The 12,894-nt window shown below is 40.8% G+C and overlaps 1 protein-coding gene across 1 annotated transcript; it reads left to right on the plus strand.

Moving 5' to 3' along the window:
* Positions 1 to 221: 221 nt before the first annotated feature.
* Positions 222 to 11,195, plus strand: LOC119899937. The gene is made up of 9 exons (XM_038714761.1): positions 222 to 1,550; positions 2,898 to 3,064; positions 4,052 to 4,082; positions 6,164 to 6,344; positions 6,445 to 6,547; positions 6,978 to 7,333; positions 7,533 to 7,732; positions 9,784 to 9,943; positions 10,519 to 11,195. Exons 1-9 carry the CDS (start codon positions 1,515 to 1,517, stop codon positions 10,686 to 10,688), a joined length of 1,404 nt encoding a protein of 467 aa, XP_038570689.1. The 5' UTR covers positions 222 to 1,514; the 3' UTR covers positions 10,689 to 11,195.
* Positions 11,196 to 12,894: the final 1,699 nt, after the last annotated feature.

The raw sequence follows: 12,894 nt of genomic DNA on the forward strand, positions 1-12,894 counted from the left end.
TTGTTTATATAAATATGTAGTCGTAGTCTGACAGAGCTAACGACGCTAACATCGACAGTGGAACCGGATGTGCACAGAAGCTGCTGAGAAGCTCCAGTGAAGATAAATCAATGTTGAAATCCCAAAAACTAAAGTAAAAAGCTAATTTAATAAAAGCAGTTAACTCCGAGCTCCTCCTGTGAGTAAACAGCGTAGTTGTCAGAGCAAAGTCCAGTCCGACTACAGGTGTTTATTTGTCCAATGGTTGCAGCGCTGCTCCCTGCTGGGAGACACCTGTGCAGGTGTGCAGAGACTTCAGATAAACGTAGTGGAGTAGAAGTATAAAGTAGCAATGGAAATACTCAGGTAAAGTACAAGTACCTCAGAATCTAGCACTCATGTAAACTAAAGAATGAATGTCGATTAATAGAGAGAGACTTTCTGCCCTGAGTTCAGCCTCACAGGCAGGTGATGTCTCAGCAGAAAAGGTTATTAGAAACACTTCCTGTTGTCATCAGAGACTCCTCCAACCGAAGGGATGAAAACGTTTCAGCCGAACGTTTTGAACTTGTTTCTTCTGTCATGAAATAAAAACAAAGATAGAAGTCAGGAATCGGACGTGAGATTCTGGTTTATTTAATAAAAACAAATTCAGCGCAGAGACCAAAGTGAAACAGGTTCAGAGGTCACGCAGCTGCTTCTTTCATGCTGTTTCACTTTAATGACATGACGAAGAACACCCAGTCCAACATGCTGATGTTTCCTGACTGAAGCCTCCAGCAGACAAGAAGAAGAAGACAGGAAGTGATGTTACGTCCCTGCAGACACCTGGCTGGACGCCATCCTGATGCTCCGGTTATATAACAGAGCAGCTCTCTGACTTGATTTACGTGAACGATATCTGCAATGCTTTTCTGACTCGTCATCATTTCAGATTTCTTGATTAAATCATTTCTTAAACAGCTTCAGCAGGTCTGCAGGAGGACCGGCCCGGAGTTACAGTGAGCCCAGAAACCAAAGACCAGCATAGACGTAGTCCTGAACCTCATCTGGACTGTATCTGATCCCAGATCCTGTAGATGACCATCACATTCTCATCTCAATGCGTCATAACTGAAGCTTTCAGACAGCGTGACAAAGCGTGAGGATTTTACGCTACGTTAGCACATCGGCCGTGAGCGCAGATTAGCCGGTCGACACGCATAAAGTCAGTGACATAGGTTTAGATACTAACTAAACTAGCGCTAGCTAACTAGCACTTCCGGTCCGTCCCAGAGCGTCTCTATGAGTGTTGTGTCAATTTATGGTTACTTTGCTTTAGTTGTACTGAGCAATCCAAGCCTAGATTCACCCAGGGCTCTCAGGGCACTCCCAAACTGCAGGGGGCAATCATGCAACAAAAGTTGGTGGAACCAACTTTTGGGGAAGTAGCTTTTGGGACTATATTTGCCTGCGCACCCACAGAGAGAGCATGGCATTGAAATGTTTGTAGAGAGTTCGGTTGGTTCTCTCATTTATTCCTGGAAAAGGACACTATGATTACAGCTCCTGATCACTCAAAGACGCAACTGGTAGGACAATTTATGATTGACTGTGTTTGAATATATTGAGTTTTAAATGTTCAGGTTCTGCTTGGATTGTAATTTGCAATTTAAAATAAGTAATAGGGATTTGTTATGTGAATGTTGAACTTGATAGAAGTAACATGTGCATGAGTTTAATTATGGGATTGGTATTTTCTTGTTAAAATCCTAGGTTAGATTTAAGGATCGTGTTTAGTTTGGTTTGAAGGTTCAATAGCATTTATTTATTACTTCTGTGAGAAAGTGGTATTGTGATTTATGTGTGACTGATTCATGACTTATCTGTAACTAATTCACGTTTTGGTTTGTGCATTTGAAAGGTTATCAACCTATACCTACTGCCCCACACTGATCTATCAAGTCACATTCAAGAAACTATACCATATTATTCCATCACTGGTCTATCAAACCATCTCAAAGAAAATAAAGAATCAAGAAGTGAAAAGATTGAGTTGTCCTTTGCGTTCTTCAGAGAGAAAAGCAGTTTTCAAGTTTGGGCTGAGCTGTAATCAATTAAAAACACACAGAACTTGACAGTTGATAACCAAGGGTGGCAGTGAGAATAAGGATAAAAGGCCTGAAGTCAAGCTGTCAACGCAAAGGAAGAATTGACTGGAAACTTTTTCACCATGGCAAAGGAAACTCTTGGGAAGACAGTCAAGCAACTGAAACAAGAGCGGACCTTAGCTAAATCTGCTTTCACCAAGCAAGCAACCCACATAGCAGTGACATTTGGCCCAGATTTGGCTTAAAGCTGGCACTGCTGGCACTGAGTCGGCACTGGCATAAGGCATATGAACCGAACATGGCCCAGGTGTGGCAGACAATGGCACCGCCTTTAAGGCGGCAAACAAGATATGGGCCAGTTGTTGAGCGTTGTATTTGGCCCAGATGTCAAATTAGAAATGTGGGCCACAGATGTATGACCGGTCTTGTCCCACAGTTTAATTTCAGATATTTTTGAGTAAGGTGCTAATAATTATTTAAAAGCATACTTCCATGACTTGTATTTGTAAACAAACAAATTTAAAAAAATTAGGCCCATGATGAGTTTTTTTTTTCTTTTTTAAAATACAAAATCTAGACACCTCCTCCACTATTTTTGTACCTTGCCAGTAAAAAAACCGTTTTAAGATTTATTTATTTTTTGTTAGGAATTAATTCAAATAATGTCATGATCCTGTAGGGATTTAGCTCCATTCAAGCCGTCTTGAAATGGTGATCTTCTGAAAAGGAAAAACTAATGGGAATTTAAATTCTGAAACAAGGCCCTGGAAATAGTAGGCGTTAACGTTCTGATGTCAATCAATTGAATTTATCAACGTATCCACTCAGTGTAGGCTGCACCAGGGCCGTGGACAGGGACGTCACTGGAACGAGCCAACGGTCGAGACTACCAAGAAAAAAGAGAGAGTGCTGACTCACTGCACTCACTGTCACGGACTAGTTTGGGGAATAGCAAGTTGCCCAGAGCACTGTGGCTACAAGCCAGCAAAGAAGTGGTGAGTGAGAAACAATAATTTCATGTTTATGAAAACGTTACTGTTTTAGTTATTACATTTGCTGTTAGCTCACAAAGCTAACATTCGGGAGAGGTCGGGAGTCTAGCTTGAATGTTACTGTAAGGATGGGGCTAGGCTAGGTATAAGCTAACGTTAGCTAGCTAGCTAATCGTCATAGGCTATTAAAAAGATGTTATTTCCGAGTAAGCTTGTGAAAAGTGCTATTTTTGGTTAACCTATTTTGCAATTAAATTTAGATAACATTAGAGAATGGTATTCTTTCAAGCTAAGTGATATGCCTTGATATAGATTAGCTAACGTTAACTTAATGTAGTTTTGAAAAGTAACGGCAGGATTTTTGAATTTAGCGGCATTTGGAGATGCGCGTGCAACCATCACGCCATGGCCGTGCAGCTCTCCTTTAAATTTCAAACACGCAGAAAAAATATTTTACGTATTACAAGATTATCTATATCAATGCAGTGTCACTAATCTTGAAATAATTTTGAAATAATTAGTTCAGCTCGAGTAGTTCATATGTCACCTGCTCTGCTGCGTGTGTAAGGTTGACTGACGTTAATACACACAGACATGAAGCCCCATCAATGGCCCATCCTCAACCTGGGGAAACACTGCTTGCTGTCTTTTAATACTAACGTTATTGGATTACTATTTCTTATTTGGGCTATTTGGGATTTTGGCTTAATGCATTATTATTTAAAAAAGAAAAAAGAATTCAATTTTAAAAGTTCAATAAATGCAGGATGTTCCCGAAGGCAGTAATTGTTTTAAATAATTGTGATCTCAATATTTACCAGATTAATTGTGATTATGACTTTTGCAATAATCGAACACCCTAATGTAATCTATATTTAATTGCAGAATAGCTTAGCTCTTGTCATTGATATTTCATTCTCATTTTAAGCTAAATAAATATATAACATAAAAAAAATTGTAATTTGGTATATTCTTCTTTGTCTGTTTCAGGTTGAAGGACAAAAGTTTGAGGAAAGTCACGGTATGGAAAAGGCGTGGATGTACAATGATAGGGGCAATGCACGAAGAAGGGCATTAAAGACAGTCAGTAAACTGATTGAAAATGAGCTGGATAGGGGAGGGATGGTGGATGCCAATTTAGAGTTAGGTGATTGTGTTGATGATTCAGAAGAATCTGAGATGCTATTTAGTGATGAAGAAAGTGATCAGTGTCTTCATGTTGAGGAAAAGGAAGTATATGAAGAGACTGTAGCTTCTGTTGAGGATCTGCCTGATCTTGGAGAACAGTGCAGTCATAGTGATGGTGATTTGCGGAGCTCTCTGGCAGATTGGGCAGTTGAATTTGGTATTTCTCTAATAGCTCTGTCAGCGCTTCTCAGCATTCTCAAAATCTACCATCCCTCTCTGCCAAAGGATGGACGAACACTGCTGAAAACAAAAACATGCTACAACATTAACAGTGTAGCTGGTGGTGTGTTCCACTATTGTGGAATTCTGAATTCTATCAGGAAAATTCTAGATAAAGTGTGGTCTACAGTGCCAGACGGACATGCTTTTAAACTGTAGTTGAATTTTGATGGTCTGCCGCTTTGCAAGAGTACTAGTACACAGTTTTGGCCAATTCTTGGTATGTTGCAAAGATACACCAAGAAACCAATGTTGATCGGACTGTTTTGTGGTACTTCTAAGCCAAATTCGTTGGCCGAGTATCTTCATAATCTGGTTCAAGAGTTGAAAATGTTGAAAAGTGGGTTTCTGTTCAAGCAGAAAACCTTCTTTGTGAATGTTGTTTCTGTTGTGTGCGATACCCCAGCCCGAGCCTTCATAAGAGGTGTGAAGTCACACACTGGATACCATGGGTGTGACAAGTGTCACCAAACGGGTGTCCGCAAATCTAATCGAATGACATTTCCTGAGGTCAATGCAAGGCGCAGAACGGATGACAGTTTTAGGCAAGCAGTAGATGAGGAACATCACATCCATCACTCACCTCTTGCAGATGTTGGCATTGACATGGTGGCTTGTTTCCCATACGATTATATGCACCTGGTTTGTCTGGGTGTAATGAGGCGTCTCTTAGATTTGTGGATCAGCACCACTGGTCCTTTGCGCTGTCGCATTTCATCTAGTCTAGCTTCCATGGTTACGGATAGACTTCTTGCTCTGAAAAATTACATTCCCAGTGAGTTTGCTCGAAGGCCACGGGCACTGGCTGAACGATGTAGGTGGAAAGCCACAGAATTCCGCCAATTCTTGTTATACACTGGTCCGGTTGTGCTGAGGGGTGTTTTAAAACCTCAGATCTATGACAACTTCATGCTTTTGTCAGTAGGTGTGTATATTTTGGCAAGTCCAAAATATTGTATGGAGATGAACGACCTTGCTCACACTCTGCTGGTTTCATTTTTTGAACACTTTGGACAGCTTTATGGTGAAGAGTTTTGGGTTTACAATATTCATGGTCTGTTGCATCTCAGTGAAGATGTCAAAATACATGGCAATTTAGATCTTATATCAGCATTTCCCTATGAAAATTTCTTAGGAAAACTTAAAAAATTGGTTCGGGGGCCATGCAATCCTTTGACTCAGGTGTTACGCAGATTATCAGAAATGGAAAATGGCAGCTACAGTCCAGATGTTAAAGAGGCAACTCAAAAACTGGATAAAGAGCATATGGGCGGGCCAGTGCCAGAGTGCTTCTCACAACATGTTCGTCAATTTAAAGTATTGGCTATTGATGATATAGTTGTGAAGCCCAATGAGAGAGATTCTTGTATCAAAGTCGATAACAAGTTTGTTTTAGTCCGAAACATTGTTGAGGATAAAGGAATTGTGTACCTTGTGGGTAATGAATATAAACAGGTGGAACATTTCTTTAAATATCCAATTGACTCAAAAGAGTTGGAAATTTATGTGGTTTCCAACCTCTCCACCAATATCAAGTGTTTTATGATTGAAAAGAAGCTACAGAAGTATGTAAGATTACCATTTCGAAACAGATTTGTTGTTGTTCCACTCTTGCATTGAAACTAGTAACCCTGAAGTTGCTCTTGTATTTTAGTTGGCTATGGAATTTATGTAGTCATGGTTGCTTATTTTCAGATGTTTCATATTGTTGTCTTTGACAACACAAATGAGGTTGAAGTTGTGCCTTCAGTCTGGATAGAAAATGGAGAGTGTATGTGGCCTCCAAATAAAATTGATGTGGCAAAAGCTGTAAAATCTCAAGAATGTCCTGGAGATGGATGGATGCCCCATAAGGCCAGAATTATCTTCACATCACGTAAGTTAAGTGTTATCACCTCTACCTTTTAAATTGATCTAATGATGGATCATAATATCACTTAAATTTACTTTTTTTCCCCTGTATTTTGTTTTTCTAGATGACTACAATGAAGCAAGGCTTAAACTACCTCAGGCTGTCGATCACACTGACCTTGGAAGTGACGGAGGGGACTTGCCAATTAAATTTAAAAGAAAAAGAATGTATGTTTTTTGTTTTTTTATAAATCTGCAGCAGTGTTTCCCGTACGTTCATTTATTTGTGGCGGCCCGCCACAATATCAACGCTGACTGCCACACATTGATTTTAGATTATTTTTTACTAAGCCTATTTAAAATCGTATTTGATTGCAGAGCGCCGTAGCGCATTAATGCAGCACTTTCTCTCACTCGTCCCTCTCTCTCTCTCACTCACCTGTACCCTCTCTCTCTCCCTCTCTCCCTCATGGAACACAGCTGCACAAATTATTATTATTATTAGCAAGCATGTAAGGAGCCTAGCTAATAAGGAGAGCTAAGTTAATGTTATAAGCAGCTGGATTTTCGAGACTAGCACGCTGTATATAGCTGGTAGTCAATATGCATGCACTCGCGCACACATACTGTTTCTTAAAATTATTAAATGTGTTTTTAGACGCAAGAATATTCTTTTCCCTGGGGAAGACGATGAAGAGATGGAAAGCACCCTGAAAGTCACATTGCCCAATGCTCCAAAGATCCCTAGGCAGTACAAAACTCCTACATTAAAGCCAGGGAAGCAAGGCCAGAACCTCCAGCCAAGTGGCAACAGCAGTCCTGACTTCCCACCAAGTGGCAACAGCAGTCCTGAGCCAAGCCCAAGTCAGCACTCCTGTACTTCCAAGTTTCCTTCAAGCTGTCACACCAGCACCGAGAGCCGCCGGTCGCCGAGGCACACCGAACGATCTATACTCCCATCAAGGCACCCCGAGGCACACCAGACCAGGGAGCAGACATCCAGTCTGCAAACTTGTGAGTATTCAATGATGTTTGTTACATTGTATGAATTCTTTATTTGGCTAAATGGTTTCTTCAGATAATGAGGAAAATAAGACTTCCAACATTAAGTATACACAGATGACTAACAGAGGTCAGATAAGACTATCAGTTCGGTGGCTTAACTAGTTTTATACTGTTTCTAATCTATCTTTCTTGCTTGTTTTCTTCTTAGCCCTTCTGCGTAGTATATTAACAAAACAGGAAATGATGATGGACCAACTGCGCATCATCTTTAAGACCCTACAGGGTATGAAAGCGACTGATGAGGCAGAGATAGGCCTGGATCGAAATTTGTTGCCCGTCAAAGACGTCAGTTCTCTTCAGAACCTGGAGGAACAACTGCAGAGTATTCCTGACCTCCAGAAACAGTTGGTATGTTGGCATATCAAATACAGTGACATATTTCCTACTTAGCTGGCTAGCTTTTATTTTCCTTAAATTCTCTCATGAAAACCTGACCAGGTACCCGCAGGGATTTAAAAGTAATAAAAAAGCATTTAATTTTTTATGATCAAAACACTATATACAAAAACAAAAAAGGAAATACTATTTAAATATCAGGGATGTGATTTTTCTGGATTAATCCGGAATTCCTGATTTTCCGACCTGAAAATATGACCCGCATGAATCATGCAGATCTGTAATAAAAACAATTTAAACAGGAGCTCACTGAGTGAAATGGAAAGGATTTGAGGACATCTACAGGCTGACATGTGTAAAGTTTTCTTCCTGTACAGTGTGTACCACAGTCGCTCTCGCGCATCAGTAGTACGTAACGTGTTGGGCAGTAATACTGCAATATTACTTTTCCGGGTAAAGAGTAATGTAAGGGATTACTACTTCCAAAACAGTTATATTATTACAGTTACTAATCCAAATAACACTGCGCTACTGAACGCACCATCCCTGTCGTGAATGTGCGACCGCGCTGCAGCTCAGTGGCACCGGCCCTTCTGCATTTCAAGTCAGCTGTTAGCCAAGAAGCTAAAGGAAAAGTGGAGAACAGGCAGAGAGAGGTATTTTCGACCGCTGTAAATAACTTTATTGCCATTATTGTGTCACAGTCTAAGATGCAAAGAACATTGCCGTCCGTTGTAAACCTTGTGCGACCAGCAAAAAGTTTTTGACCGCGAACAATTCTGCATTTATACTTAAGCTAATTGAAGCATCAGCTAAAGCAACACAGCAACGTGAAACTCAGAAAGAAACTCCGGCCGCTGCCAGTGATGCTTGGACTCATGCGGTGAGAGTGGCGTTAATCACCCAGTAAAAGAGAGTAGCTAATATTACTTTTTTAAGGAGTATATGCTAAGTAACTAGTAAGTAGCTGTATTATTTCTGAACAACACTAAGTTGACAGTAAGATCGGATAAATTGGGTATGTTTTGATTATTGCTTGTTATAGGCTATCTAATGTTTACTTTGACTTTGTTGTCGATTGATCAATCACCTAGACTATATAGCCTACACTTTGCTGTATGAATGGTAGCTTTTTAAGTCCTTATGTTTTGGCAAGTTTTAAATTAATTTTTTGTGAATGGTTGCGACAAGGTTTGTAAGGCCTTTTCAGACGGCTTTGATCCGCGTGGTCGCTCTGCACTCAGGCAAACAAGCACTCCACGAGGTAACCATGGCAACGGCTTCTGTGTAGCTGGCACGAATCCCGTGAAACTGTCGCGGCTCGTCTCACGCGCCCGCCAGAGTTGAAATGTCAAACTTTTCCCTAAAGTTTATCAACAGAGACTGATCAGCTGTTTGATCTGAGTTTCCTGAATAATATTACTGTTTCTTTAACAATTAGGCCACCAGGTCTTAAACAGGCAACAACCTTTGCTGCTGTCTCTTATTCATTAAAAATAATCTATCAACTACTGAACTAATCTTAAAGTTTAGTGTGATCGTGGAGTGTGCACAAATGTATATTAAAATTTAAGTACCTGGTAAAATCCATACTGATTTTCCATTATATCCTTCATACTTTTGCCAGTATGGCTGTTAAATTGGCATTAAATTTCATTCTAAGTGGTATTACAAAGGTCTTTAAAAGTCTTAAATTTAATTCGGACAATCTTGGGGGTACCCTGCTTAAGCACAGTGTAACATGTTTTTCATGTGGGTTTATATATTTTAAAACTAACTTTAAAGGACAAAACCAGCCTTAAATTTATTTTCCGTCAACTGCCATAATCATAAATGTATGCTACAAGTGTTTGTTGCAAAACTGTACTTTTTTTATGTTGAAACAACATTCTTCCTTGTTGCCTGAAACTTAAAGGTTGCCATGATAAGTAAATCCATCAAAACTAAGCAGCTAGCTACAGGAACACCACTTACTTATGCTATACATTCTATCCATTACTTAAAATACGTAAATATGAAACCATTGCTGGGGGGAAAAAACTAATTAAGAAATATGATTTCAGGTGAACACGCTGGCTCTCAAAGGGGGGACTGACATTCGTGAGTGTGTTTGGAGGATTATGCACGCAATGATTACAAACTCCTTGGCGAAGAATATCAACATGAGAGGAATAAATGGAAAGATTGGCTTTCAGCGCCTACAGATAAGAGATGTTGTGATTGGTAAGTTGGCCTTCATACCAACATTGGCATGTATATGTTTAAGAACCATTAACAGTTATCTAACTTGATAGTTCAGGGTCTTAAGAAGGAAGGAAGGAAAGCAGGGATGGACAAGATGAGGAAATGTGAAGGAAAGTAGAGGAAAGGAAGCAGGTGAGAAAAGTGAAGGAGCTGAAAGGAGAAGACAGGAAGAGAGATGAGGGTAGGGGTGGACAGGAGAAGGGTCATTAGAGGACAGTAGAGGAAGAGAAGACGGGTGAGGTGATGAGCAGAGGAGAGGAAATACCGTGATTTATCTTTTATTGGAATAGATACAATAGGACTTATTTAGAGATAATTGATTCGGGCAGGGGAAATTGAGAATGGCTGGTTGCTTTAAAAGAAAAATTCCCTTAAACTGAACCAACGCCCTTTTGACAGACATTCTGGTGTGATATCTACATGCAGAGACCATAATTTTGCAGATCAGTTTAAGTAGAAAGCCATAGGCAGCCATTACTGGTTCATATTGTACTCTGTCCTTTAAAATCCTGTAGTCACAAGTTAATTGTGTGTGTTTTTTTTTTTTTTTTTAGCTGCTGTGAGGCGTAACCGTCTGACATCTGGGGCCACGGACCAAGAAATAGATTCCACCATCAAAAGATGGCTTCATCTGGCTCCGGATAGGGATGGTGGCAGGAGGGAGAGGATGAGGAGAAAAGAGCGTGAAGAGAGCAGGACAGCAGTAAACAATTTAATGAACTGAAACATGGCATAGACATGTGTGCAGAGTACAACGGGTTCATGTACTGAAACATAGCATGGATGTTCAGAAGTTGTTTTTTGTCAAGTGTTTAACAAGTTTACAAGTGCAAAACCGAACTGAATTTCAGCTGGAACAGCGGGAGGCCAAGACTGTATTTGTTATCCTGGACGAAAGTTGTGTGCAGAGTACAACGGGTTCATGGACTGAAACATAGCATGGATGTTCAAAAGTTGTGTGTGTTTTACAAGTGCAAAATCTAACTGAATTTCAGCTGGAACAGCAGGAGGCTGGATCCGTGTTTGCTAACCTGGACTGGGCTAAAACACTTAACCTGGTCTGGATGTTGTGGGAAATAAATACCATAATTTCTGTGCCGGAGAGATCCTCACGCCAAACTATGTTCAAAAATCTTTTATGTACAAGTGTTTTGTACAAGAATTTCCTATTTGTCTGTACATTTTTACAAATGCACTGCTGACGTGGGGGGGTTGAGGTGAGAGGAGATAAGTGGAGGAGGGGACTGGAAAAAAGAGAGGAAGAGATTGTCTGGCAAATAAAATTTACAGTTTTGAAAATGGCTTGATGTGGAAAAATCAATAAATATTTTTCATAAAACGTCTGTATTGAGGCTTTTTTTTTTGTTTGTAATCTGGGCCAAATACGGCAACTGTATAAAATTAAAGTGGCATGGTGAAGGTTTAGTTGAGGCTGACATGTGGAAACAGTGCAAAAATCAGGTATGGTCCAAAATAGGGCCAGCTATAGTCATACAGTGGGCTGAGATATGGCTATATCATGGGCCATATGTGGCCCGTGTTCTAGCTACCAGATATGGACCACTTGTGGACCGTAATTCATTGATGTATCTGGGCCGAGTCTAAGTGTGTTGTGTGGCCCGTCACTGGGCCAGACCAGTTTTGCTATGTGGGAAACTACCTGAGCAAAGCTGCAAATGAGATGATTAAAGGTGAACTTCAAGAGGAGTTCAGCAAACTTAGTTCCTTGGCAAGACATGTCAGCGATGCAAATGATGACTACGGAGCTGGTCTACTGACTGAAGTAGGAACTGAGGAGGATGAAGAAGTCAAGCTCAACAAGCACCAGCAGGCTGAACTTGAAAAGACAATGGAAGAGTGTGACATGAGACTGGGGGACATCTGTGAGGCAGTCCAAGCCAACCTCTGGTCAAGATATGGTAAAGAGGAGGTAGACTTTGCAATCCAAGAAGCGGAAAAAGCCTGTGACAGAGCCCAAGCAAGCCCCATCACTGCTATCAATAGAGACGGCTATGAACTGCAGCTGGAGAGAGCGAGGAAGCTAATCCATGATGCAACTGTAAGCCTGAAAGACTGGGAAAAATGGATCCCACATGATCAGACAGCAGACCTGAAAGGCAGATTAAAAGACCTGAGAATATTCGGGAACAACCTTGAGGCCAGAAGAGCAGAATTCCTCACCGCACAAAAAATTGCAGAAGAGAAAAGAAGAGGTCCAGACCAACAGCCTCAACAAACAGCAGTTCCACAACCAGTGGTGAGAATAAAGCCAACCAGCCTACCTAAATTCACTGGGATTAGGAGAAATTTCCATAGATGGAAGAGAGACTGGGAAAGTCTGCAAAAGCAGGGAGAACCGAGTGGATCAGTGGAAGTGAAGAAGTTTCAACTCCTTGACAGTGTGGATGAAAGGATATGTAGAGACCTGGGCTTGTCAACATACAACAGTGCTGAAGACATATTGAGAGTACTTCAAAACAGGTATGGAAACAAGCCAACGATTGCTTTGGAGATAATTGAGGACCTAGAGAGGATCCCTCCTTTAAAGTCACACCAGCCAAGGAAGGTAATTGATCTAATTCAGGCTGTGGAAAAGGCCCTGAATGACCTTACGGAGCTCGAAAGCACGGGAGCCATAAAGAATCCCCTTGTGATCAGATCCATAGAGAGCAAGCTCCCAGATAATATAAAGAGGGACTGGCTGGCGTTCATGGTCAATCCAAGAAATGGAGTCACACCTGACAAACACTTCGACATCCTTCTAACATTCTTAAAGACACAAGAGGACATTCTAGAGAAACTAGACCAATTGGGTATAAGTGAAAGACCTGAAAAGAGAGCTACGTACCTGGAGAAGAGGTATGCCTCCACAAAGTCTATGAGAAAAGGAGGATGTGTTGTCTGTGGAGAGGAGAAGCATCGTGAGAAAA

The sequence above is a fragment of the Micropterus salmoides genome, unplaced genomic scaffold (genome assembly GCF_014851395.1).
Source record: "Micropterus salmoides isolate LMB-PRFRI ecotype aquatic unplaced genomic scaffold, ASM1485139v1 Ms_hic_scaffold_12, whole genome shotgun sequence".
NCBI lineage: Eukaryota > Metazoa > Chordata > Actinopteri > Centrarchiformes > Centrarchidae > Micropterus > Micropterus salmoides.